At 35.0% G+C, this 27,195-nt stretch overlaps 3 protein-coding genes across 4 annotated transcripts; all 3 read left to right on the plus strand.

Annotated features, from left to right (window-relative positions):
- The first annotated feature begins 526 nt into the window (after nt 1-526).
- On the plus strand, nt 527-19,419 carry LOC120199450 (E3 ubiquitin-protein ligase TTC3-like). The gene is made up of 5 exons (XM_039200521.1): nt 527-938; nt 2,386-2,413; nt 9,970-9,997; nt 10,478-10,532; nt 18,893-19,419. Exons 1-5 carry the CDS (start codon nt 527-529, stop codon nt 19,417-19,419), a joined length of 1,050 nt encoding a protein of 349 aa, XP_039056452.1.
- LOC120199393 (54S ribosomal protein L17, mitochondrial-like) lies at nt 13,660-16,055 on the plus strand. 2 transcript variants are annotated; one of them, XM_039200489.1, is made up of 7 exons: nt 13,660-13,716; nt 13,805-13,969; nt 14,254-14,319; nt 14,849-14,923; nt 15,401-15,530; nt 15,602-15,721; nt 15,858-16,055. In XM_039200489.1, the coding sequence occupies exons 2-7, from the start codon at nt 13,815-13,817 to the stop codon at nt 15,999-16,001; spliced, it is 690 nt and encodes a 229-aa protein (XP_039056420.1). In that variant the 5' UTR covers nt 13,660-13,716; nt 13,805-13,814; the 3' UTR covers nt 16,002-16,055. The 2 variants fall into 2 exon arrangements, with proteins under 2 accessions (XP_039056420.1, XP_039056421.1); XM_039200490.1 differs by lacking the exon at nt 13,660-13,716 and having other exon boundaries at nt 13,750-13,969; nt 15,455-15,530; nt 15,858-16,054.
- Nucleotides 19,420-21,998: 2,579 nt separating the features above from the next.
- LOC120199451 (phosphatidylinositol 4-phosphate 5-kinase 10-like) lies at nt 21,999-27,116 on the plus strand. Its single transcript, XM_039200522.1, has 12 exons — nt 21,999-22,023; nt 23,919-24,078; nt 24,170-24,335; nt 24,435-24,545; nt 24,859-25,046; nt 25,265-25,356; nt 25,483-25,530; nt 25,763-25,864; nt 26,164-26,221; nt 26,322-26,638; nt 26,825-26,891; nt 27,008-27,116. Exons 1-12 carry the CDS (start codon nt 21,999-22,001, stop codon nt 27,114-27,116), a joined length of 1,443 nt encoding a protein of 480 aa, XP_039056453.1.
- The last annotated feature ends 79 nt before the right edge of the window (nt 27,117-27,195 follow it).

Here is a 27,195-nt window from a genome sequence, read left to right on the forward strand (position 1 = left end):
TGCTTCACATAATTAATTAATTCTTAATATTTCTCAGCCCGTTTAGACATGTCCGATGTTGAAGAATCATCGAAACAAAAAAGGCCTAGAATCAGTTGGAAAAATGAAGCACTAGAGAAATTATTTCTCGAAGCATGTATACATGAGGTCAACTCTCATGGACGAGAAGGAAATATTTTAAAGTTTACATCTTGGAAAAACGTTGGAGAGAAATTGAAAAAAGGAATGTGGTATTGTTGCTAAACAATGCCAAATGAAAAATCATTATGATTATATTAGAGGAAAATATAACGTGTGGTCAAAGTTATTTAACAAGACGGGGAATTTTTACAATCCGGTCACAAAGTCATTCAATTTAACTGAAGAAGAATGGTAAATCGAAATGAAGGTTGCATTATTATAATGTATTTATTTATTTTAGTTGCCTAGATTATACATATATACTTATATATAGTTTTTTATGAACCAGTGCAACAAACATGCAGAACCACTGAGTAATTCACCCTTATTGTATCCCGAGTTGTGTATGCAACTATTTGACGGGTCAGCTTGTATTGGTATTGATGGTTGGGGGCCGACTTCTAAATCTTCTCATCCAGAAGAAGAACTAGATGATCCCGAATTGAATGAAGATGATGATAGCCAACAACTAAAGAATTCCTCTCGTGCATCACAAGAAACAATAGTTCCAACACAAGAATGTTCCTTAGGCTCTCAACATAAAAGTAAAAAAAGAAAAGATCGAACAAACACTCACAACATTATGACTGTTGCGGATGATATATTCAACATTACTAACATAATGATTGAAAAAACCAAAAGAGATCATATGAGTGCTTGCATTGAGAAGTTGGAGAAAGTTGTAAGCGATACACAAGACCCGATGTATCAGACTGCACTTTTGCTATTTGGTGAAAGTTTTGATTTGAGGAAATTTGGTTGGTACTAAAAATAGAGGCGTGTGAGAGTTAAATTAAAAATGTTGGGCGTAAGCTTGGACTTTTGGGATGATTCAAGGAGATGTCTTTTATAATGTGTTTTTTGGATTAGAAATATCTTTGGATTATAAATACTTTTTGGATTAGAAATACTTTTTGATGATTAGAAATACTTTGTTATGTTTTAATGATGTCCTTTTATCATTTATCTACAACTTGAATGTGTCTTTTTGATGATGTATTTTATATTTTGTTTCGACTAGGTGTTATATGGATTTAAATGACGAGGAGGTGTTTCTAATCATTATATGGTGGTTTTGGATGGTAAATGCATCACCAAGAGTTGAAAGAATTCGAGACAATAATTCACCGGACATGCATATACACAAGAATTGTTATTTGGGTCGAATACACAATGCGATGAATTAATGTGTCTATCTCGTGATGTATATATATTGTTATGTAACCATTTAAAACAAAGAAATTAGTTGCAAAATAGTAGGATGATAACCGTGGAAGAGAAAATGGCTATATTTCTAACAATTATAGGTCATAATGAACATTTTCGAATGGTTAAAAGGAGATTCCAACACTCCACACAAACCATTCATAAATGCTTTCATGAGGTACGACGTGCAATGATAAAATTCGCAAGAGAAATAATAGTTCCAATATCACAAGAAACAACACCGAATATGACGCAAAGACAAAGACACCTACGAGAAATATTTCCAGTATGTTTTTTTTAAATTTTTTTGTTATTACCCAAAAATAAATTTTCAGTTTCTTACCATTTATGTTCTTCAATAAAGGGTGCAGTAGGTGCACTAGATGGAACACTCGAACATGCAGTAGTTCTTATCGATCAACAAGCTCGTTATAGAGGAAGAGGAAAGGGTGAATGTTATCAAAATGTCTTGGCATTTTTTTATTTTGATATGTATAGACACCTATTTTCGTCTGATTTTTATTTATATATATACATATCTATATATTATATAGTTTACAAATGTTTTAAAATACATATAATATATATAATTTTGAGAATAGCTTTTTGAAAAGTATATATTATATGATATATAATATATGTTTTTTTCGAAAACATTTTAAAAAATGTATATAATATATAGTCTTTGAAAACATTTTGAAAATGTATATAATATATATATATATATATATTTTGAAAACGTATATAATATATAGTTTTGAAAAACATTTTTGAAAATTTATATGATATATAGTTTTGAAAACATTTTTTAAAATATATATATTATATAATTAAAAAAAACATTTTGGAAATTATATATTATATGTTTTTTTAAAATATATATATATATTATATTATTATATTATTATTATTATTTATTATCATTTATTATTATTGTAATTATTTTATTTATTATTATTATTTCTTATTTAATTATTTTGTTCTTGTTTTTCTGTTCAGGGTCCAGAATGAGGTCCAAGCAGATCAGGTGGGCCTGACCCAACCCAGTTGCCAAGCTAGGGTTTCTAAACTTAGTCCCAGCGCCGCACAGCCGTTAGATCAAGCAGTGATCAATGGCTCAAATCACATGATAACTAGGGTTCTGAATCACTAAATATTCCATCAAATGAGCAGCCAGATCTGGACCGTTGGATCTGACCCAATCCAACGGCCAGAAGCAATTTCAACAGGCAGAAGCATCAGCCGTCACTGGAAATGAAACCGGTCAAACATGCAACAAACACGTTCCATAACAGAACGCAAATCTTGCAAGAATCGAGTCACAACAGCTCAGTTTCCCACAGGCCGAAAATCGCGCCACCACACGGGACTGACCCATCCCGTGAAGTTCGGTAACGCTCACCGGCCGAGAGAGTATAAATACCCCCAGACAGAACAGGACAGAGGGGGAAGATCAACAGTAAACCGAGCGAAACCAGGCAACACAGCTAAACACAACCAAATCTAGACAAAAACACCAACAACAGTACCATCAACGGTATCCACAGAGAGAACAAACGACCATCAACACATAGAACCATCAACAGAGAGTAAGCCGAGAACCAACAGTGAGAAAAAACAAAACCATCGAGCAACAGTACACACAAAAGCCACCAGCAAAACAACGAAGCACAACCATAAACCAAAAGCAGAAACAAAACTCATAAAAGCACACACAAAATAAACGAGCGAGACCCGAGCAAAGAAAGAGGCTCGTCGGAACCGAAGAGCCACCGAGAAGGCGAAGAGTTTTCGTCAAGAAAGGGTAGATACTGAGCGGTTTTTTTTGTTTAGATCTGCGTTTATTTGGGTCTATTTTGGGGATTTGGTCATGGGTTTTAGGCTCACTGGACTGGAACGAACGTTTTGGAGACTTCGAGTTCTTTCCGACCGCCACCGGTGGCGGCCGGAGCGGCGGGAAGCGGCGGATGGACCTTCTCCGGCTAGGGGTTGAGAGAGTTTCCAACTCTCTCTCTCCCTTTTATTTTTCTGATATTGTAACAAATGGGGGGGTGAGGTTGAATCAAGCCTTAGTTTTATGTATATATAGATATTCCAAAACTACGTCGTTTTGCAAGAGGTTTCTGCTCATTTTTCGTGCACGGGTAAACCGTTTCCTCGGTCACTGTAAGATCCAACATTTACACTTTGGTCACTGGATTAAATTTTCAACAGTTTTAATTCGGATTTCAAATTTTATTTTGTTCATATTTTAGTCAATATTCGAAATTTAGGATTAATTATTGTTTAATCCTCCTAACCTTTTATTCTTCGTTTTGCAGCTCATTTTTTTTCAATTTAATCCCTTAATTTTGGGGTGGTCTCAATTTGGCCCTCTATTTATTTTTTTTGATTTTCGTTTTAATATTTATTATTATTATTATTATTATTATTCTTTCATTTCCCTTAAATGTTTTTTTATTTATTTAATATTTTTTTCCTTTTATTCATTTTCCCTTATTTATTTATTTATTTATTTTCTCCTTTGATTTATCATTTTAGTTAATTTGATTATTACATTTTTATTCATTGTTTTTTTTATTTAACATTTCTTTTTTTAAGGGGTCTTCGTAAATCGATCAGAGAGGTAAGTAATTCGAATCGGATTTTTTAAATTTTAATTTTAAATTTTAATTTTCGCAATTAAAGACAACCGATGAATTAATTGGTATCGAAAGGGCGGTTCAAGGGTGCTAATCCTTCCTTGACTGTAACCGACTCCCGAACCCGACACATTTCTGGTACAACGCAAATCAGGTAAGATGGTGTCCGACCCACCTAAATTCATTTTAAAGTGGTCGGTGGCGACTCTAATCCAATTCATTCAAGTTGAAACCTAATTCCGGGCCCCAACCGAAAGACGGTTCCGACAGCTTGGCGACTCCGCTGGGGACATGTAAGTGAGTCAGGCCAGAATTAATTTCCGGTTGTCTTTTTATGTGAAAATTGTAAATTTTAATTTATTTATTCGGTTCCAATTATTTACCTTTGATTATTTTTCAAATAAATAGTTGTACTAACATTTTTTAATGATTTCAGATTTTTCAAAGTTTTCTCAGGCTCTATACCCGAGCTCCAAACCCGTTTTAAGTGGGGGTGAAAGCGACGCCTTCGTGTGAATTTATTCACCGTATGGGCCTAGCAAGTAGCCTTCGGGATTCATATGCCTTATGCCTTCGTGTGAATTTATTCTCCGTATGGGCATAAGGGAATGTGTCCTCTCGAGTTTAACTTAGTCCACACAAGCCTGTGATGGGCTTAGGACTAAGGGTCTGGTAAGCCCAAGGGGGCACCGGCAAGGAGAACTCGAGTACCTTTTTAGAACCTAAACCAGGAGAGTGTAGGGAATTAGAGCCCACCCCAAGACCTCATTCCAAACCCTAGGATGCTTTGTTTCCTGCTTTATTTTCTGTTCAAAGCATGCGAACTAGACAAATATGCGGTTAGGATTTGTTTGAAATTAGCATGCGGGATAGAGATCATGTCCGGGTAGGAATTAAAGCATGCAGAGTAGATATCATGTGGGGCAGGATTTTTCATTTTGTTTATTGTTTTGATTTACCTCACTAACCCTTTTATTTTTTTTTTGTTCTCTTTTATTTTGTGTTCATCGTTTGCATCATTTAAAACGATGTGTTGATCCACAAAAAATGTGTTTGTTAAACATGAATAATTTGTATTAATGGACAAAGGGGTTATAATACAAAGAGATAAAAAGCTCAGAAGTCCAGCCGTGGTCAAAGAATATTCAGAGGCAAAGGTTGCAGGGGCAAGACGAGGAAAATGTTGCTGGCCCAGAAACTCCTTTTGAAAACTACGATAACAAGTGGCAGAACCCCCAGCTAAGCTGCAGACCATTATTGATGAATTCCAAAAACAAGTCGACAAACTTCGGATGGAAGGCTCCAAAGACACTTTCGTTTGGAACGAGCTCGGCATAGAGTGAAGGTCGGAGATGCAGTCATTCGAGATCTTTTTTGGGGCAAGCAACTCGTCACCCGCACAAGTTTAGCCAAAGAAGCTGGAACAGTTCGACAGGATATTCAACCGGTGAAGAAGCGGAAGACGAATCAACTTGCCAGAGGCTGTGCGGGATCTATACCATCAAAAAGTTTTGTCTCTTCAGACGTAACATTTTTGTCCCCAATAAGGATTATTCAGAATAATAGGCACATTTTTCGGATCAATGCCTCGGACATTTCATGCTTCATGCATTTAAACATTTTGCATTTTGTTCATTTCTTTACATTCACATTAACTATCTTCACATGATTCATCAAAAAATGAGAACACTTCGACCCTATGACATATAAGGAGCTTTACCAACATTTGTTCGACACACATGTGGTGTCACCATATCCAGAGAAATCCATGAAGCCCCGTACCCCATGTAGTATGATGAGAACGCTCATTGCAGCGGAGTCCCAGGGCACACTATCGAGAATTACTCCACAATCAAGAGAATCATACAGAAAATACGTAACAAGAATCGGATCGACTTCAACAACTTGGGGGCATCCAAGTGAGGAAGACCATTTCATCATTTGAGACATTTTGTTTGAATTTGTTTTTTCATTTTTTTCTCAAGTTTTTATAAGGACTTTTAAATAAATTTATGTTACTTTAAAGATGTTAAGCAATGGATCACATTTGCAAACTTGCAATTCTTTGAATATCATTTGAATTAAGAAACTCTGTGAATGGTTCAAAGTTACGGATCTTTGACAAAGTAACATGTTTTAAAACAAGGACCTTGACCTTACCCAAAATATACCCTTAAACACCGTACCCTGCTCTTACAATTAACTAATACAACCTTTTCCTTTCATAAGGTACGGACAACATGGGGCATCATTTGCATATGACAATTACTATGTTTTTTATTTAAGATGTTCAATGATGATCACGATCTTCGCAGGTGGAATAGTCGAGTGGGCAAATCTAGTTTAGGTCAGTTGCTTGGAAATTGAACTCTAAAGATGAGATTCCTTGACTTTCAAAAACACCTAGGCTATAACAGGTTCTTCTTGACAATCTTAAGAAATTAAATCTATAAAGCTGAGCTATTCCACTAAGGCAATTGGTTATAGATGAAACTTGAAAGCCCTGGCCTTATGAGTAGATTACGTTCAAACCATGACATTGCTCGGACACTTGGCAATTCGGTGTTTGCTCCACTGCTCTTGTCAGGCCGAAGACGCTGTGATGAGATGAACCCTTCAGTTAACTTGATAAGAGTGATTATAATATTAAGCTGTCCCTCTAAAGCAATTGGTTAAATGCCCTGGCTTTATGGATTCAGCTAGCCAGATAATGACAAGTTAAATCAAATTTATCTAAGCAAGAAATTTTCGGTAAAATGGACTAAGGGAGTTAAGGAACACCTGTTATAGTCAACTACACACCAGCACTCAAGAATTTCATTTTTAGACCGATATTTTTTGCACTACCTTGGTTAGAGGAGCTTGCAAAGCTTGAACAAATGGAAGATTTCAGAGGATCGAAATAAAAGGTCTAGTAATTGATTAAGTTAGTTGCATCATTTTGTCCGCGCCTAATTGAAATGCCAAAGCATGGTTCGATATTTCAAAAAAATGACATTTTTTTACCAAAACCTTATAAAGGAGGCCAAACTAAAGTCAACCCATCCATTTGAACATTTGTCAAAGAGCTGTAACTCTGAAAACGTTAAAAGAGCTATTGATTCCTTTGATATTCTTTGAACTCACGTTTATAATTTGATTCAATTACGAATAATATTTTACAGCATTTTTATCATTTTCTCTCCTGAAACAAGAAAAATGAGAAAAACATTTTCAAACAGAACAATCTCGGATATGAAATGTCTGTAAAGCCCAAGCTCGAGAAGCAAATGGGGCACGATCGATTCCATGGACCAGATTGGCAGACAAAGCACGAGACTCCATCCAAGAAATAACACATAATTTATTCATGTTGCATGCATCTTAGACATACTTAGGTGCATCACATCCATCATTTTAGCATGCATAATTTTGCAGCTTTCAGAGTCAAGCTTCGACTTCAGGATGAAGGCTACTCGACTTGCAAGCACCTTTAAATAACGATGGTGTAACTCAGCAGCAAGAAGCTACACCTCAACCGACTTTACATATCTACAGATCTCAGAACCAATTTCAGATGGGTTCGAGAACCAATTCAGATCAAATTCAGTTCAGCTCAACTCAACAATGAGCAACATGTTTCCAGTTTATGTCTTCAAGCCAGATTTTAATTCCACAACGGAAGATATTTGGTTGTCAGAATTCATCAACGGGCTTTCCCATAAAATGGGAGTCATCCAAAGATTGTCTTACTTGGTTCTCGCTCAGAGGAACCACCTGAAGAATCATGACCGGCTTCGACCCGTTAAGGGAAGCCATTTTTTAAAACAAACTATTTGCAGCATAGCTTAAGTCGAAAAGGGCTATCTGCCAAAGACCCCTGAGTTCGATTACACTCAGCTTCGAGGGCACATCATTTACAACATAACTCAAGGCTAGAAGGGTTATCTGTGACCAAAAGACCTTTGAGTTCGACTACGATCAGCTCAACGGCATATCATTTACAGCATAGCTTAAGTCGAGAAGGGCTATCTACCAAAGACCCCAGAGTTCGATTACACTCAGCTTCGAGGGCACATCATTTGCAGCATAACTTAAGTCGAGAAGGGTTATCTGCCAACAAAAGACCTTTGAGTTCGACTACGATCAGCTCAACGGCACATCATTTGCAGCATAGCTTAAGTCGAGAAGGGCTATCTGCCAAAGACCCCTGAGTTCGATTACACTCAGCTTCGAGGGCACATCATTTACAGAATAACTCAAGGCTAGAAGGGTTATCTGTGACCAAAAGACCTTTGAGTTCGACTACGATCAGCTCAACGGCATATCATTTGCAGCATAGAAGGGCTATCTGCCAAAGACCCCTGAGTTCGATTACACTCAGCTTCGAGGGCACATCATTTGCAGCATAACTTAAGTCGAGAAGGGTTATCTGCCAACCAAAGACCTTCGAGTTCGACTACGCTCAGCTCCAAGGCATATCATTTGCAGCACAACTTAAGTCTACAAGGGTTGTCTGCCAACAAAAGACCTTTGAGTTCGACTACGATCAGCTCAACGGCACATCATTTGCAGCATAGCTTAAGTCGAGAAGGGCTATCTGCCAAAGACCCCCGAGTTCGATTACACTCAGCTTCCAGGGCACATCATTTGCAGCATAGCTTAAGTCGAGAAGGGTTATCTGCCAACCAGAGACCTTCGAGTTCGACTACGCTCAGCTCCAAGGCATATCATTTGCAACACAACTTAAGTCTAGAAGGGTTGTCTGCCAATAAAAGACCTTTGAGTTCGACTACGCTCAGCTCAACGGCACATCATTTACAGCATAACTCAAGGCTAGAAGGGTTATCTGTGACCAAAAGACCTTCGAGTTCGACTCCGCTCAGCTCCAAGGCACATCATTTGCAGCATAGCTTAAGTCAAGAAGGGTTATCTGCTAAAGACCTTTGAGTTCGATTATATTCAACTTAGAGGCAAATCAAGCTTACAGAATAGCTCAAGGCAAGAAGGGTTATCTGTCAATAAAATTGTCGAGTTCGATTCCAATCAGCTCGATAACACCTCAATCACACTATTGTCCGGCTGCAATCAAGGTTTTCAAGTCGAGAAGAATATCTGGGTTAACCGTGCCTTAGTGACAAAAAACCGCTTTCCGATAGCATAACTTAAGTCGAGAAAAGTCATCTGTCGACGAGGATCTTTCTAGTTCGGTTTTATTCAGCTCAAGGGCCTATCAATCACATGGTGGAGTCAAGGAACTGCTTTACAGTCGAATTTTTAACCAATGTCTTTAAACCGAGAAGAAGACCGAGGTTGACCACAATTGGGCAACAAGAATCCGCAACCCAATTCGACAGGGAGTTATTCTTCAACTCCACCGAACGAAAATTGGTGTCTTTTCTATCTTTGTCCTATATTTCGTTCCACGAAAAAGAACAAAGAGGGGCAGCTGTAGACACCTATTTTCGTCTGATTTTTATTTATATATACATATCTATATATTATATAGTTTACAAATGTTTTAAAATACATATAATATATATAATTTTGAGAATAGCTTTTTGAAAAGTATATATTATATGATATATAATATATGTTTTTTTCGAAAACATTTTAAAAAATGTATATAATATATAGTCTTTGAAAACATTTTGAAAATGTATATAATATATATATATATTTTGAAAACGTATATAATATATAGTTTTGAAAAACATTTTTGAAAATTTATATGATATATAGTTTTGAAAACATTTTTTAAAATATATATATTATATAATTAAAAAAAACATTTTGGAAATTATATATTATATGTTTTTTTAAAATATATATATATATATATATATATATATTATATTATTATTATATTATTATTATTTATTATCATTTATTATTATTGTAATTATTTTATTTATTATTATTATTTCTTATTTAATTATTTTGTTCTTTTTTTTCTGTTCAGGGTCCAGAATGAGGTCCAAGCAGATCAGGTGGGCCTGACCCAACCCAGTTGCCAAGCTAGGGTTTTTAAACTTAGTCCCAGCGCCGCACAGCCGTTAGATCAAGCAGTGATCAACGGCTTAAATCACATGATAACTAGGGTTCTGAATCACTAAATATTCCATCAAATGAGCAGCCAGATCTGGACCGTTGGATCTGACCCAATCCAACGGCCAGAAGCAATTTCAACAGCCAGAAGCATCAGCCGTCACTGGAAATGAAACCGGTCAAACATGCAACAAACACGTTCCATAACAGAACGCAAATCTCGCAAGAATCGAGTCACAACAGCTCAGTTTCCCACAGGTCAAAAATTGCGCCACCACACGGGACTGACCCATCCCGTGAAGTTCGGTAACGCTCACCGGCCGAGAGAGTATAAATACCCCCAGACAGAACAGGACAGAGAGGGAGGATCAACAGTAAACCGAGCGAAACCAGGCAACACAGCTAAACACAACCAAATCTAGACAAAAACACCAACAACAGTACCATCAACGGTATCCACAGAGAGAACAAACGACCATCAACACATAGAACCATCAACAGAGAGTAAGCCGAGAACCAACAGTGAGAAAAAACAAAACCATCGAGCAACAATACACACAAAAGCCACCAGCAAAACAATGAAGCACAACCATAAACCAAAAGCAGAAACAAAACTCATAAAAGCACACACAAAATAAACGAGCGAGACCCGAGCAAAGAAAGAGGCTCGTCGGAACCGAAGAGCCACTGAGAAGGCGAAGAGTTTTCGTCAAGAAAGGGTAGATACTGAGCGGTTTTTTTTGTTTAGATCTGCGTTTATTTGGGTCTATTTTGGGGATTTGGTCATGGGTTTTAGGCTCACTGGACTGGAACGAACGTTTTGGAGACTTCGAGTTCTTTCCGGCCGCCAGTGGCGGCCGGAGCGGCGGGAAGCGGCGGATGGACCTTCTCCGGCTAGGGGTTGAGAGAGTTTCCAACTCTCTCTCTCCCTTTTATTTTTCTGATATTGTAACAAATGGGGGGGTGAGGTTGAATCAAGCCTTAGTTTTATGTATATATAGATATTCCAAAACTAAGTCGTTTTGCAAGAGGTTTCTGCTCATTTTTCGTGCACGGGTAATCCGTTTCCTCGGTCACTGTAAGATGCAACATTTACACTTTGGTCACTGGATTGAATTTTCAACAGTTTTAATTCGGATTTCAAATTTTATTTTGTTCATATTTTAGTCAATATTCAAAATTTAGGATTAATTATTGTTTAATCCTCCTAACCTTTTATTCTTCATTTTGCAGCTAATTTTTTTTTCAATTTAATCCCTTAATTTTGGGGTAGTCTCAATTTGGCCCTCTATTTTTTTTTTTTTTTTTAATTTTCTTTTAATATTTATTATTATTATTATTATTATTCTTTCATTTCCCTTAAATGTTTTTTATTTATTTAATATTTTTTCCTTTTATTCATTTTTCCCTTATTTATTTATTTATTTATTTATTTATTTTCTCCTTGATTTATCATTTTAGTTAATTTGATTATTACATTTTTTATTCATTGTTTTTTTATTTAACATTTCTTTTTTAAGGGGTCTTCGTAAATCGATCAGAGAGGTAAGTAATTCGAATCGGATTTTTTAAATTTTAATTTTAAATTTTAATTTTAAATTTTAATTTTCGCAATTAAAGATAACCGATGAATTAATTGGTACCGAAAGGGGGGTTCAAGGGTGCTAATCCTTCCTTGACTGTAACCGACTCCCGAACCCGACACGTTTCTGGTACAACGCAGATCAGGTAAGATGGTGTTCGACCCACCTAAATTCATTTTAAAGTGGTCGGTGGTGACTCTAACCCAATTCATTCAAGTCGAAACCTAATTCCGGGCCCCAACCGAAAGACGGTTCCGACAATATGATATTCACATTTGTGTGGGCTGGATGTGAGGGCATAACATATGATTCTAGAGTTTTGACAGAAGTTGCATTTAATCCAAACTCGGGTTTTCCTTTTCCTCCACAAGGTATATATCATTTCTTTCTATCATATTAAAATGTTTTAATTCATTACATTTATTTATAGTTTTTTGTAACAAAATTTTAATACTCATATATAAATAACATATAAGTATTACCTTTGTGATGCTGCATACCAACACTCGTGGCTTTATGACTCCATATCATAATATGAGGTATTGGCTAGCAAATTTTCGACGTCAACGTGCCGTAACCAAGAAGGAAAGGTTCAATCATGCTCATGCACAACTTAGAAATGTTATAGAGCGTGCCTACGGAGTTCTGAAAGCAAGATTCCCAATCCTAAAGCAAATGACTCCTTATCCTTTTCCAATACAATGAGACATAGTGATTGCATGTTTTGCGGTCCATAATTTTATAAGAAAATGCAAAGTTTATGATCAATTATTTATGGATTTCGACGAGAACAACATGTTTGCTAGTGAAGAACAAGATAATGGAAACGAACAAGACAAGATAAATGAAGTTGAATGAGGTCCTCAAGGCAATGAGTATATGGCTAATCTACGTGATCACATTGCTAATCAGTTGTTTTTAAATGCTTCAAATTAATATTTTTTTTTTGGGTTGATTTGTCTAGAACAAAAGAATGCTTGTTATGTATTTTGTTTCATCAAAAACATAAACCACTCTTTTATGTCATTTCAGGTTAGTAGATTTGTTTATTATGAATGTTGATAATTTGTCTAAAAAATTTGTTTTTAAGTTACTTGATTTTATATTTTGTTATGATTGTTAATAATTTTGACAAAAAATGTGTTTTTATAAACATAAAAAAGTAAAATATTTTTTTAGCATTTATTCGCAAGGTAGAAACAAATATATTTTATTTTGGCGCAAAATCATACAGAAGGGCAATATGGTCATTTTTTGTCATTCAGACCGGCCATTAAGATGTATTATCAAACAAATTTTCTATTCAAAACTATATCATACAGAGCCTTTTAATCATTCAGACTGCTAAACCATTTTGTTTTAACAAATATCCCCTTAGTTTCCTTGCAATTGTAATACCTCAACAATCTTGCATGAGCTATAGGAAATAATTATGTGGCTGATTTGCTGGCTAAGAGTGCTCGTGCTGAAATTGTGGAAAGCTTTTTCTTGATTGATCCTCCTCCATGAATTCTTCCGGTGCTACAAGAGTAATACCTCAAACAATCTTGCATGAGCTATAGGAAATAATTATGTGGCTGATTTGCTGGCTAAGAGTGCTCGTGCTGAAATTGTGGAAAGCTTTTTCTTGATCGATCCTCTTCCATGAATTCTTCCGGTGCTACAAGACGATATTGTTTTTAATTAAGCGTGGTTGTTGGTTGTTTTTTTGTATGATATTAATATAAGTACTCTTTTCCTCCCTTTAGGTTAGGAAAGTTTTTAATGTGGCCTTTATCAATATTCACCCGTGTATGATCTTGTTCAATGAATCATACATTTCACAAAAAAAAAAGTTACTAGAAGCTTAAAGATTTATCCATTTGGATGCCCGTTGCCTTTGGTGCGGCGGGAAATGGACCACTTAAAGATCCAATGGCAATTGGATAATGAACTTTCAGTCCGGTTGATGGTTATAAACTGGACCGTGGAACCAGGGTCCAGTGGCTCCCTACAACCACAAAACCCTGTTTCCTAAAGAAGAAGAGAAAATCTTCAACGCAACCCTGTTTGGCCCACAAGAAAATACAGAGAAGAAAAAAGGTGCAGACATTTCTCTCTGCTCTCCCTCACTGTTACATGACACTGCAATTTCATTTTAGGGTTTAAGCAGGGCTTTTCTCTTTGTAGGTAGAGAATGCGCAGATCGTTAACATCGCTGCTTCGACCACTCGCGGGGGCGCGTGGGTTTTCCACGAGCTCCGAGAAAATTGTGGCCTCCGTTCTGTTCGAGAGATTACCCGTCGTTATTCCCAAAATGGATCCTGTGGTTTATGCGTTTCAAGAGTTCTCGTAAGTCTTCATTTGCTCCTCCTTGTTTATCTGGCTAGAAAATTTGTGAATCTTCTTCCTTATAGGATATCTTAGATTTCCATTTGCTAGAGAATAAATTAATTAGTTCAGCGATTGAGAAATGAACACTTGAAATAGCTTGAAGGGGGAAAAAAGCCGAACTTGTTTATCCCTGATTGATGGCTTATTACGCGAAATATCATTCTTTTTCGTTCTAATTTTTAGCTGCAAATTATGGTTTTAATGAATGAGATGAAAGGCTTGGAATTTATGTTTTTATGCAGCTTTCGGTGGCGGCAGCAATATAGACGCAAATATCCTGATGAGTTCTTGGACATGTCTAAATCTAGGCAAGTTTGAAATTTCATTCCTTTGTATTACATATTGTAGTAGTGTTAGGTCCTTTTTGATCCATACTTAATTGGTTACTGGATAAGAGTTCTTTATTTTCTTCATCTGCATAAACTTTTTCTTACATCCAAGTCAGAAATAAGAACTAAAAAACAGGAAATCAATTGGTTTATCGAAATGAACTGTGTCTCGTGAGATTTAGAGTTGGTTCAGGGAAGACAATGTGAAGTAATTTAGGTCTATTTTTTTTCAATTGATAAACGACAGCCTCATGGTTGATTCAAGATGTCTAATTTTGGCTTTGTTATGGGAGTTCTCATGGAATACGTAAGTAATAGAGAATAAGAGAAAGTCATTGTTCATCAGGTTACATTATATATGTTATTCGCATTCTCCTTGCTTTGTACTTCCAATGAGTGCCTGCGTGGAGCATCCGAGTACAAATTTGCAGATTCAGAAAAAGAGGCAAAGTGCAACAAAGATGGTTTTTTCTTTGCAGCTAACAAAGTGAATTTGTTGTATAACCAGGGGAAAAGGTGACTACCAAATTGACTATGTTCCAGCTCCAAGGATCACTGAAGCTGACAAAACAAATGACAGAAAGTAAGTGGTACATTTCATATTGCTCTTTGGAACTATTACCAAGAGATCATACTTTGTTTGAAAGAGATCTGATATATGTTGTCAAGAATTAACAATTTTTAGGAATAAATGGCCTGAAATCTGAATTAATTGTCTCTAGGAAGCTTACATGACGAATGACGGAAATAAAGTGGTACATTTTGTTCCGTTCAGTATAACACTGTTGCCAATACGTTATCCTTTGTTTGATAGAGATCAGATATATATCATCAGTAATTAACAATTTATTGGAAGAAAAGGTCTGAGTTGGATCTCAAAGTGCTTTTCTCAACTAGTTATGTGAAGGACAATAAACATCATTCTCGAGAAGATATTTTCTTCCTCTTAGTGATTGTTGTTGCTTGTGTGGATAAAAAATGAAATTAGTTAATTTGTGCTATTATAGTATTTTAGTACAATATTCTGATTAGGGAAGTTCTGAATTTTATATTTGTCAAGGTCATTGCAGAGGGCACTTGATAGAAGACTGTATCTTCTTCTTTATGGTGATAGTAATGGAGCTCCTAGTGGGAAACCTGTGTGGCATTTTCCAGAAAAAGTTTACGATTCCAAGGAAACATTGCGCAAGGTAAGTGTTCTTTCCTTTTCTTGTTTCTTGTTGTTTTCTTGACGTGATATAAGTACATATAATATTTGCAGTGTGCAGAGTCTGGCTTAGAATCTGTACTTGGAGACCTTTCTAACACTTACTTCGTTGGGAATGCTCCCATGGGGCATATGGTTATAGAGCCGAAGGAGAATGTGCCCGAACCATATAAGGTATTTCAAGCGAAGTGGTTCTATTTTCTTCTTCCCGTGTTGATATAATGCTCGTCTCTGCTAGTCCTTTTAATCAAATCACAATCTCGTATGGGTAACATACATGCATTTCACTTGGTGCTTTTCTTTTTGTCAGCGATTCTTCTTCAAGTCTCAAGTGATTGATACCAACAAGTTCAACATCCGGAAATGCGAGGATTTTGTCTGGGTGACCAAGGATGAACTGTTGGAATATTTTCCTGAAGAAGCTGAATTTTTTAAGAAGATGATTATCAGCTGATGGCAGATTGTTCCTTTTGATTTCCAAGCCGTAGTCTTTCTTATAACCCATTTATTGAATTATTGAAAATAAAATAAAATATAAGACTTTCAAGTACGCAAAATTCGGGTTTGAGTTCGAATCTAGCTTCAATTTTTGATTTTGAGTGGAACTTGAAAATTTTAAATTTTAAGTTCGTGAGTATAAGTCTAGTCGACTTGTTTACAGCCCTATCAAAGATTTAAGATTCTTCTTTTTGGGGGCACGCGAGATGTCAAGGGTTCTTTTACCCTCAGTTCGCTTACTTGAAGCACCACACACAGATGAGTGTACTTCACAGAAATGATGACTAAATAGTATGAGTGAATTCATTTATTTGTTATGTTCTAACTTCTAAGTTCAAATCTGCCAAAACACACATGAAGATGACAAACCCTATTTCTAATTTGATTCCAACAAAAAATATATATAAATTGGTCTATCCGTAGGAATAAGTTACAAAATAAATAAAAAATCTTGAAATTTGTTTGGGTGAAACTTGATGCCAATTCCCGTTGGAACAGCACAAAAAAATTGTATGGTTCAAACTCGAGACCATGAATCGGCCAAAAATCCTTTTTATCCAGACCATGATAACAATAGCAATGACAAAATTTACCTAAAATAAACAAAATTAAACTGCATTATTGTCTTTAACTTGCCCATTTTCAGCTGCATTTCATCATCTTCCTTTAAATTTGTAAGTGATTCCAGTGACTATCAATGGAGGTTTGCATCTATTCTTTTCCCTACTGGGTTTGTTTTGCTTGATAATCATTTAAAGGATTGATTAAATCAATATTTGATATAACTAATTTGTAAAAAAAGAAAAGAAAAGTGTCATCCGAGAGAGAAAAGACTTCAAATATTAACACATGTATCTAAAATATGGTATAGATGGTGAAGAACTTGGTGTCGGGGAAGGTGGCGGAGATGAGGAAGCCGGAAGCCAGCATTAAGGGCGTCGATATAAACAGTGTGAGCAGGGACGGCGTCGAATACGGCGCCAAGGTGCCGTCACAACCCCTATAGCCATTCCATCCCCATATGTGAAATTCAGTTTGATTTAAAAAGCGACGGCAGGTTTGTTTTATACAAGTACTGTACTGTAAAACATATTGTAAAAAATAAAATAAAACTGAGGGTATGTAATCATGAAACAGCGAGATTGTGAGAGGGAAAATAGAGGATTCAGGGCCTTTGAAGGGAACGAAACGACAATACCGGAATTGCCGATGAAGGTGCCGCACAACGTACTGATAAGCTTGGCCAAGGACATTTGCAGGGACTGGGATATTGTCTATGAACTCAACGTTAAACTCATCATTGATCTTCCCGTCTTTGGAGACATCACCATCCCCGTCACTCGTCAAGGAGAGATCAAGCTTCCTATTCTCAAAGACTGGTTTTGATTCATTATTTATTTCCTCTTTCCGGTATATATATGATGGAACTCCAAGCATTTGTCAAAAATTATGTTTTTTTAACATCGTCTTATTATTGAACAAAGTCATCTGCAAATTTACAATTTTCTTTTCAAGAATCTGGATGATCATGTTCAAAAGGACCTACATTCACACAAGTAATGAAGGAATAAAAACTGGAAAAATTATGATCATAATCAATAATATTTGTTCATATCATTTGATTTCAAGATAAATCTTTATCTCTCTCTTACATGTAAATAAGAAGCTAGTAGTTATTTAAAATTTATTTTAAAACTTATGACTCTCGTCTATTGACACCACGAATAACGTGGTGAATCAAATCCATCTAATAATTTCTCGTAAAAAATACAATTATTTATGACATAAAAATCAAAGTGTTGAATCCCCGTCCTTGAGTTCCTCGAGAGAATATGAAATTTCTTAGGATGCGTTTGGTTCACGGAATGTAAGATTACCAGTGGGAATAAAATATTACCAGTTAATAGGATTAATGAGAATGTTGTATTTTGTGTTTGGTTGGTTTAGCAGGAATGTAAGATTACCGTGTTTGATTAAAAAAATAAAAGATTATTAGAATGTATATTGACCAAATTGTCCTTATTATATATTTTTTAACAAGTTGAAAAATATTTATATATTTTCTTTAAAAAATTTAAATTCATAAAATTTATATAATTTTTTACAAAATTGAAAATATAAAAAGGTTTAATGAAAGGGTAAAATTTTATTTTAACCACTAAACTTCATATAAAATTTTAATTATAGATTTTTTTTGTAAATCTAAAATTGTTTAAGGATAAATTTGTAATTTAACCTCTGTAGAATTTTTATTATTCAATGACAGAATAAAGATATTTTTGAAAAAAAAATTAAGGGCATTTTAGTCCAAAACGTCGGTAATCCAACAATACCTAAGGAAATGGAGGTAATAATATTCCCGGTAATATATCCCAAAAAAATCTACTATTATTAATGTAAGATTACCGATAATGACATTCTCAGCCAATCAAACAGGAGAATATAAATTTCATTCCCGTAAAAATTTCACATTCTCCCACCCAAAAACACCTAGTCATATAGGTCACGGGTACATAAGCAATGAATAGAATATGAAGATGAACATGTCAACTTCCAGCTGTCAAGTCAGTTTGATTAACTCGATCAAACTTTGAGCTCTGAACTGAGTTTGGACGATTCAGCAATCCATGTCAATCTCCGAGCTTCATGGTCTCAACCTCCATGCAAAAATATCTGAAAGCCGAGAAAAATCAAAAGCACAACTATAAATGCCAGTATTAAATGCAGCAGCAGCAGCAGCGTCCACCCACCTTTCTTCTTCTTATTCTTCTTCTTCTTCTTCTTCTTCTTCTTCTTCTTCCTCTCTCCATAGTCTTTTTCTTTCACCAAATGGATCCTCGATGTCCACTCCTTCCCCTAATTATCTCGCAAACTTAGGCCTCGGTTATTCAATCGTCATCGCCCTTGGATTCCTTGCCCTCCTCTCCACCGTCCTCCTAGCCTCCTACATCTGTTGCCGCTCCTCCACTCCCAACACCACCGCCTCTCCCGACTCCGATGGAATCACTCTCCCCAGGATCATTTTCGTCGCCGAAGACGAGGACAACGGGAACGCCGTCGTGGGGCTCGACCAGGCCGTTATAAATTCTTACCCCAAGTTCCAGTTCGGTAAAGATCAACCGTCCGCCGCTGGCCCCGGTGAGGTTAACACGACGTGTTCGATTTGCTTGAGCGAGTATAGAGATTCGGAGACGTTGAGGATGATGCCCGAGTGTAGGCATTATTTCCATGTTCCCTGTGTCGACGCTTGGTTGAAACTTAATGGGTCTTGCCCCGTCTGTCGGAACTCCCCGCTCCCGACTCCGCTTTCTACACCTTTGCCGGAAGTCGTTCCTTTGTCCCAGTATGCTGCCGATCACAGGACCCGAGTATAAGCATTATTTTTTCCCCTTTTGATTACTTAAAGAGAGCATTTGTATACGCATAAATCATAATCGCGCGCTGAACACACTGGTTTAACTACCATATTGCCAAATTAATTCCTTCATTTCTTTCCACAACTCAAAATGATTTTAGATGCCAAGTTAGAATACAGTAACTTCTTGTCACTGGCTAATTTCTAAATCATGGACTCCGTTTTAGTACCCTGCAGTGCCAATCACAAATAATACTTGTATGGTATTCAGTTCCACTTAAACATAATTAAGTTCGATTATGAATTGGTCTTTAAATTCTAACATACTTTACATCAATCTCTAAACTATTATTTTTATTCTAAATTGATTTTTAAAATTTAAAATATTCCATATCAATTCTTATTGATATTATTCTATAATAACTATTTTATTCATGTGTCATTAATTTTATTTTATTTTTTGACAACTTAATTTCATTAATAAAAATAATGAAAGGAATAAGAATTACAACGTACCCGAACATAAAGAGAAAATTGGAGACAATAGTCACGTAAAACTCATACAAAAATAAAAATATTAAACTCAAAAGTACATAGGAAAATGGAACATTCCATTGAGAATGACGACCAACATTAAAAGAAGCCATTAACCTTCGTAAAAACTTTCTGTTTCTGTCGAACGAGACACTTTACGAAGTGATAAAGGAGTGGTGAGCGAACCAAACTATTTGGCAGGCTGCTTCGCTACACAATTCTGATTATATGAGCAAACAACCTTTTACCAAATAGGGGATCTGACTATACGCGACCACTGACAAACCAATCAAAAAATAAATGTTGCGATAGTTTTTTGTGTAAACATCAAAACGACCACAAAGATATACGAAAAAATTTACCAAAAATCATAAGGGTGTGTCACAAGAGAAAAGGAAAATGTGTCATGAGGACATAGTTTATTATTCAAAATTAAAAAAGCTAAAGAAAAAAAGCAAACGAAAAACATAGTATGAAAAACAAGAGAACTAATGACCATCGTGTCCGTCCTTTTACATATGTAGGATATGATATATCACATAGCCTCAAAATTTTAGGAGCCCCTCACTTAAAAAAATTGTTAATAAAAAATTATTTTACCAAAAAAATTTACTATCATTCATTTATTAATTTTCATGATAAGATTTAAAAAAGTTTTTAATTTTCTTCTTTAATATCTCAATAAATGAATTATAATATTTTCTTCCTAAAAAATCTTACAATAAATGAATTGTAATAATTTATTATTAATAAAAACACAACTAAAATAATGATTTCTAAAGGAAAAAATATTTTATGGACCTCATTTTATAATTTTATTTTTATTATAAAATATTTTAAGGGTCTCATTTTAAAAAGTAGAACAAGGCTTCCACATCTTTTGGGATGAGCCTGATGACTACTAACAATTGATAACTAATATTTAAATTGATGTCGACGTAGACTAAATAAAAATAAAAGGGGAAAGGGAAGATGACATAAATTTTTTTAGAAATAAAACTAAATTAATTTTACTATTTTTTAAAGTATTAAGATTTGAAGTTATAATCTTTCAAATGCTAATAAAATATTTTTAAGGCTTAATTAAAAAATAACTGCCAAAACTATGCCTCGAAAAACATTTTAGTGTCTAAAGATTTTTTCTCTAAAAATATATGCCTAATGTTTTAAACGTTACACTTTTAGGTATCCAGACATTAATCATCATTAAATATCTCTGTTAAGTGACAAATGTCAAATTTTGGTAATTTTGAATTTTTTTAAAAAAAAATATAAAAAAATTGTAAAAATAAAGCTCCCCAAACCCACGTGGAGCAACTCTTTCCCCTTTTCTTGTCCCCTTCCAAAAGTCGTCGACCGGCTAGCGGAGAGCATCATCGCCACTGTCGTCATCACTTGTATCGACCCCCTATCAAACCTCCATTAGTATCTTATCGTAATATGCTACATTTATCGTGGAGAAGTGTTCAAAGGTTTGTAGGATTCTTACACATTTAAATTCATCTGGTAGAACGAAGATTGGGAATCAGAGTCCAAAGGCAACTTACTCCACTAATGATGATATTGAAATGCCTTATGAATTTCAACCAAGTCTAACATTCTTGATGATAATAAATAGGAAGGGGACAATGGTCTCATTATTTCTATATTCTAATTCTAATTTAATATAATAAATTAAATATTTTAATAAGATAATGACTCGTATCACCATCTGATTGGATAACAAATAAATTGAAGAAGAATGATATTGACAAAAAATAATTCTGAGTCTGAATAAAGGATTGAACATGTCTTAATCGCTAGGCCAAACTATATATTTGGGATATGAATTATATCATTTTGTATATACTCATATTGCAGTTAGTGCCATAAAAAAATAAAAGACCAATTAGAGAGTATGGGAGCACATAAGTCACTGATGTAATTCTAATAATTATATTATAATTGGACACATTTCATATAATTTTTAAACTGTAGTTAATGTAAGATTAAATAAGTTTAAAATTTTTATACTTTAAAGCTAAATTTAATATTTGTTCATATTTATTGAAGTAAACTAAAATTATGACTAAATTGACAGAATGTGCAAGTAAGAAGATCAATTATGTAATTATACAAAATTTATTAACTATCACATTCACTCCTCCGTTAAATGTTAACAATAGGTGATTTGATTGACATCATTCAAATAATGAAATGGTATGAATGATAAAATTAAAATATCAATGGTCATATTAGAATCTATCTTAATTAAATCGCCATATATATAATCTATTATTGCACAGTACAATTGACCTTTAGCATAAAAGGCTTAAAATTTTGGGAAAAGTACAGAAATGGTCCCCTGACTATAAAGTATTGTTTTATTAAATTCTCAACTATTAAAAATTACAAAATGGTCGTATGACTGTTTATTATGGTAAAAACTCATCATTTTTTGTTAAATTTTTTAACAATTGAGGGACTCAACAAAGTAACATTGTACAGTCAGATGATCGTTTTATAACTTCTAATGGTCACTTGATAAAGCAATAACCTATAGTTAGGGGATCATTTATGTAATTTACTCATCATCTAAGGTTTTTTTATAGTCTGTAGACATAAGAAAGTGAAAGTACACTAATAGCCTTTAAATTATAGTTTTCTTACCACCTAGATTTATACTTTGTATTAATTCGATTGGATTTATGTAATTGATGTTATTTCCATTTATACTTTTTTTCAGATAATTATAATTTCAAAAAATAAATTATGAATTTTCATATCTCAAAATAAAGTTTATGATGATTTTATAATGTAACTTTTGGGTATCTTTATTGATTATTGTGTAACTTTTACAAGCAAGTTGACCAAATCCATAAGAAAATCATAGCTTAAGTACTATTATTGTACTTTCCCCTAATAGAAAAACCAACCCAACTATACGAAAAATTATTAGAAGGTTTCTGGTTACGACGTTGTCCGTATATTTTTTTTAAAGATGAATCTTCATCTCTTCATTACATGTAAATAAAAAAATGAGTGATTATTTAGAAATTATTTTAAAATTTGTGACTCTTATTCTCTAATATCACGGATAATATAGTAAGTATGGTCTATCAAATAATTTCTTCAACCATACTTACTATAAATCGCTAATGGGCAGGGCAACTGTGGATCCTCCTTCTCCATCCCTATTTAATATTTCTGTACACATCAATGTATTTTTAAATTCATCCACACACTCGCTACCTAATTAGATATCTACTACTCATTATGTATTTGTTTATATACATCAATTTGAGATAGGAGAAACGGTTATCTTCAATTTTAAAAATGTTTATACGCTTACATTTATTTAAATTACAAATCATGTCCTATAAAAATCTTAAGATTTATACAATAATATCTAAAATTATACTTAAATTCATAATAATCCAAATTTTACATGGTGAGTAATTAGTGGCCGCAAGACAAGTAAGGTCTCAATTTCTCAAACTCATTACCTACCCATTATTCACTGCGGGTATGACATTTTACACTCACACCCGCCCACTACTCACTAAATTTATATTCATCCTCATCCCAATTGAAGCGGATTCCAACTCTAAACTGAACTATACTAAACCGGACACGAAATGTTGTCCTAAAATGAAAGTAGTTCGTTGGAACCACCACCCCACTTTGAATATCCCATAACTGATTCAGCCGCGAAATGTTGTTTCGCCTTCTGCTCTCCACCGGCCATTTTCCAACAAATTAGAATAGTATATTATAATGCAAATTTCAAACCCCAAAAATAAAGTGGGCAAAGAAAGGATCTTTTTTTCTTTTCTTTTCTTTGGGGTTTCTTTAAATTCAAGGACATCAATATTCTTGCAATTCTTTAGGACCTTCACTGAAAAAAAAAGCAAGAGAAAAAGATGGAATCAAATTCAGTTATCCCACCAAAATGAGGTTTTTCTTATTCATTTATCATCAAATCATAACTATTTTTTTTGGCAGGGAGGGAGATAGATGGCAGATTCAAGAAGGATATTTCAGCTTCGGATTTAACAGATTCGCAAAGATATTGGGTTCATTATTCCAGACAGCAGTGTCTTAGTCTCCCTCCAGGATCAATTACTGCCTTTGAATGGAAAGATTATTGTCCTAGAGCTTTCAGGTTTTGTCATTTTTATTTTTGACCATGTTTTAATGGTTGGATTATATATCGTGTCTCATAGCTAAATTGTTTGTTGAAATTCCTCTGCCAGGCTTATACAAGAGCTCGAAAATATCAACCACGAGTGTTACATGATATCGATTTGTAGTGACGAAACTTTAAGGAAGGTCACTTCAAGTTTGAAACCCGGCAACTTCTTCATTTTGTCCACGGACAACCGATTTGTAGTGAAAACACTACGCAAATCTGAAGTCAGGGTAATGAAATCAGCCTTTGGATTTTAATAAAGCCCTGACATGTTTGAGTTTCTGAATCAGAAAAAGAATGTCTAAATATAGTTAATGCGTTTGATGTAGGTCCTCCTAGAAATGCTCCAAGCCTATTATAACCATATCAGAAAGTTTCGCAGCACGGTCTTGAGCAAGCTTTATGGAGTTCATGTCGTGAAGCCAGACGGCGGTGCTAAGGTAGAAGGAACATTATTTTATGTCATAGTAAAGTTTTTCATACTGGCATTTTGCTTTTCAATGGAATCCATAGTTTTAAACTGTGCAGTGAGATCTTTGTCACATAAATTAAGTACTGAGATATTGATGACTGCGAGGGCTGCAAATTAAAAATGCAGGTCATCGGGAGGTACATGATGCATGTCTCCCTCCGTGAAGGGATTCTAAATTCAGTGTCTTGGATAAATTTGCATTAACATAACTTCGAGCTTTCCCTTCCTTTTGGCCGTTAATAATATTATTGAACTGATATTTTTCGGAATTGTGGGAACAGGTTTACTTTTCGGTTGTGTCAAACATATTCAAATCAGATTTGTTGATGCATCGGTGTTATGACCTCAAAGGCTCCCTACGAGGTCGAAAAGTAGAAAAAGTGAGATTCCGTGAGAAAGTTCTTCATAAGGAATCGGATCTTGATTTTCACTTTTGCCTTGAACCACTGGTTCGACATAGGCTTTTGGAGTAAGTCCCATCAATCTATATCTTCTCTCTTAGCATAGTTTTCTTATTGATAATGGTAAGGTGATTTTTATGCAATTGTCTATTCCCTATTGTATACAAGTACAGTAACCCCCTCTCTTTTTTTCCCTTCTCCGCCCCTTACTCCAGTGTGTGCAAGCGAGGATGTTACCAAACATGCATAATCCTTGGTTGATTAACAATATATTTTTATTTGATAGGCAAATCAAGCATGATTGTGCTTTTCTCGAGGCTGCCGGCGTCATGGATTACAGTATGTTACTTGGCTTCCATGTAAAAGGTTCACCTAAAGGTGAATTTGTTTCCCATAAATTCCCACTTTTTCCTGAAAGAAAAACTATCTTTATAAGATGTCTGGAAAACTATCTTGTTATAAGAGGCAGAGTAAGACTTATGATAAGCTTTTAGTTTCTCACAGATCTCTTGGAAGCTGGACGTTCACTTTCTACGGACTCTGAACGTGGAGGTAAGTACTTGCATCGAAAGGATCTTGATTCTCTTCACTTTATTACATGTTATTCTTGTGAAGAGGCTCGGAGCTGCCCCAGTTCTTGGCAAACATAAAGCATGAAGAAAAAAAGATTGTGTTACGGAACTACAACAATATTGCATTATTTGAAAATACTAAATGACTAGATCTACCAGAAAAGTGCATATCTTTGATGAAATTTTATGTTCACTTTATTGTCGTTCTGCAGGTTCTGTTGACACTAGTCCCAGCGATAGAAGGAGAGTGTCCTGTGACTCGTTGTATCAGAGTGATTTATCCTCACAGAGATATTCTGCAGCTTCAATTCGAGGTGATATATTGAAAATGCATCTCATTCATCATAATTCTTTGTTGCTTAAAGGCAATGTAAAAGACCAAGAACTTGAAAATTCAGAATTTGTAAGAAGCTTAACTGTTCTAAATTTTAATGCTGTCATATCCATTGAACTAAAAGATGTTAGTAAAATCTATTTCTTTTGCGAATCATCCTTCCCGGCATGTTACTCTAGCAAGGAGGAGTTTGCTACGGCGTTAGCGATAAGCTTTATAATGCATAGTCTGGTTTCCTGCCTTGCAGATTCAATTGATTTCAATGATAAAAACAAAGAGTTTCAATTGATTTCGAGTCAGAATTGAGTTTTAGTGATCAGTGGCTACCAGGTAACAGGTAAATATTTGCATTTTTAACCTAAAATAAGACTCGTTTGATATGGGGTTCGAAGATGATGTAGTAAGGAACCAATTGTTTTGCATCGCCTTTCTCGCAGTCGAACTACTAGGTTTGGTGAAGAACTGTCTGCACGTGGTGTTCACGTACCAAATAACAGAATCGGAACTCTAACATTACACGAAAATCTCAAGTCTGGGGAGTGCTATGATGTACTTTTGTATTTTGGAATAGTGGATTTTTTCCAAAACTTCAGCGTGATCAAGCGACTCGAGCGTGCGTACAAGTCATTGCAGTTCGATCGAAGGATGATTACAGCTGTAAACCCCAAAGCATATTCTTCTCGGTTCCAGGATTTCATCGGTGACATATTCAAAGCAGACGAATTGCTCAATCTTCCCGCTGATCTCGCTAACGGTAAGTTCGTCCTACAAGTTTGTACACGTTGGGAACGTTGTTTACTCGAATTTGATTTAATTTCCTCAATGAATAGGGTTTACAAGCAACGATTTAGACTAATAACCTTTAGACACCAAGGATCAAGATGGGAGACTTATAGAATCTGCTATGTCCACATAATAGATTTAATCACATACTAACTAGATGTGTTTTCTGCAAGACGAAATCAAGAGACTTTCGGACAAAAGCGTCATAGAAGAAAGCTTGAAGGGCTCCTCTAATGGTTCATAGTCTTATTAAGACATCAATGTTTCTCGGCGTAAATTAAAGCTTGATATGTACAAAACCGAACTGAATCTAAGTTTTTGGTTTTTTTTCTTTTTTCAGGATGCAGAGAAAAGATGCTGCAGATGCAATGAAGGGAGTAGGTTTTGAGGCATGTGAAGGACTCCAGAAATCATGGAAAGATGTAACAATGTACATAAATCTTCTGTGAGAATCCCTTATTTACATGAAAATAGAAAGGGAAAAAGAAAAAAACCAAATTAGAAGCTAGAATTTTGTTGCTTATGATA

This window comes from Hibiscus syriacus, unplaced genomic scaffold (genome assembly GCF_006381635.1).
Source record: "Hibiscus syriacus cultivar Baekdansim isolate YM2019G1 unplaced genomic scaffold, ASM638163v2 tig00005459_pilon, whole genome shotgun sequence".
In the NCBI taxonomy this organism is placed as follows: domain Eukaryota; kingdom Viridiplantae; phylum Streptophyta; class Magnoliopsida; order Malvales; family Malvaceae; genus Hibiscus; species Hibiscus syriacus.

What these genes read in the sequence shown, in the direction of transcription:
- LOC120199450 (XM_039200521.1), top strand. Translation starts at nt 527, where the DNA reads ATGCAACTATTTGACGGGTCAGCTTGTATTGGTATTGATGGTTGGGGG. An exon ending in ATGAGGTCCAAGCAGATCAG is followed by an intron (nt 2,414 to 9,969) that starts GTGGGCCTGACC and finishes TTTTCTGTTCAG; the next exon opens with GGTCCAGAATGAGGTCCAAG. An exon ending in ATGAGGTCCAAGCAGATCAG is followed by an intron (nt 9,998 to 10,477) that starts GTGGGCCTGACC and finishes AACCAAATCTAG; the next exon opens with ACAAAAACACCAACAACAGT.
- LOC120199393 (XM_039200489.1), top strand. Translation starts at nt 13,815, where the DNA reads ATGCGCAGATCGTTAACATCGCTGCTTCGACCACTCGCGGGGGCGCGT. An exon ending in GACAAAACAAATGACAGAAA is followed by an intron (nt 14,924 to 15,400) that starts GTAAGTGGTACA and finishes ATATTTGTCAAG; the next exon opens with GTCATTGCAGAGGGCACTTG. An exon ending in ATGTGCCCGAACCATATAAG is followed by an intron (nt 15,722 to 15,857) that starts GTATTTCAAGCG and finishes TCTTTTTGTCAG; the next exon opens with CGATTCTTCTTCAAGTCTCA.
- LOC120199451 (XM_039200522.1), top strand. Translation starts at nt 21,999, where the DNA reads ATGACTAAATTGACAGAATGTGCAA. An exon ending in TAAATTGACAGAATGTGCAA is followed by an intron (nt 22,024 to 23,918) that starts GTAAGAAGATCA and finishes TTTTTTTGGCAG; the next exon opens with GGAGGGAGATAGATGGCAGA. An exon ending in CAGTGGCTACCAGGTAACAG is followed by an intron (nt 26,222 to 26,321) that starts GTAAATATTTGC and finishes CCTTTCTCGCAG; the next exon opens with TCGAACTACTAGGTTTGGTG.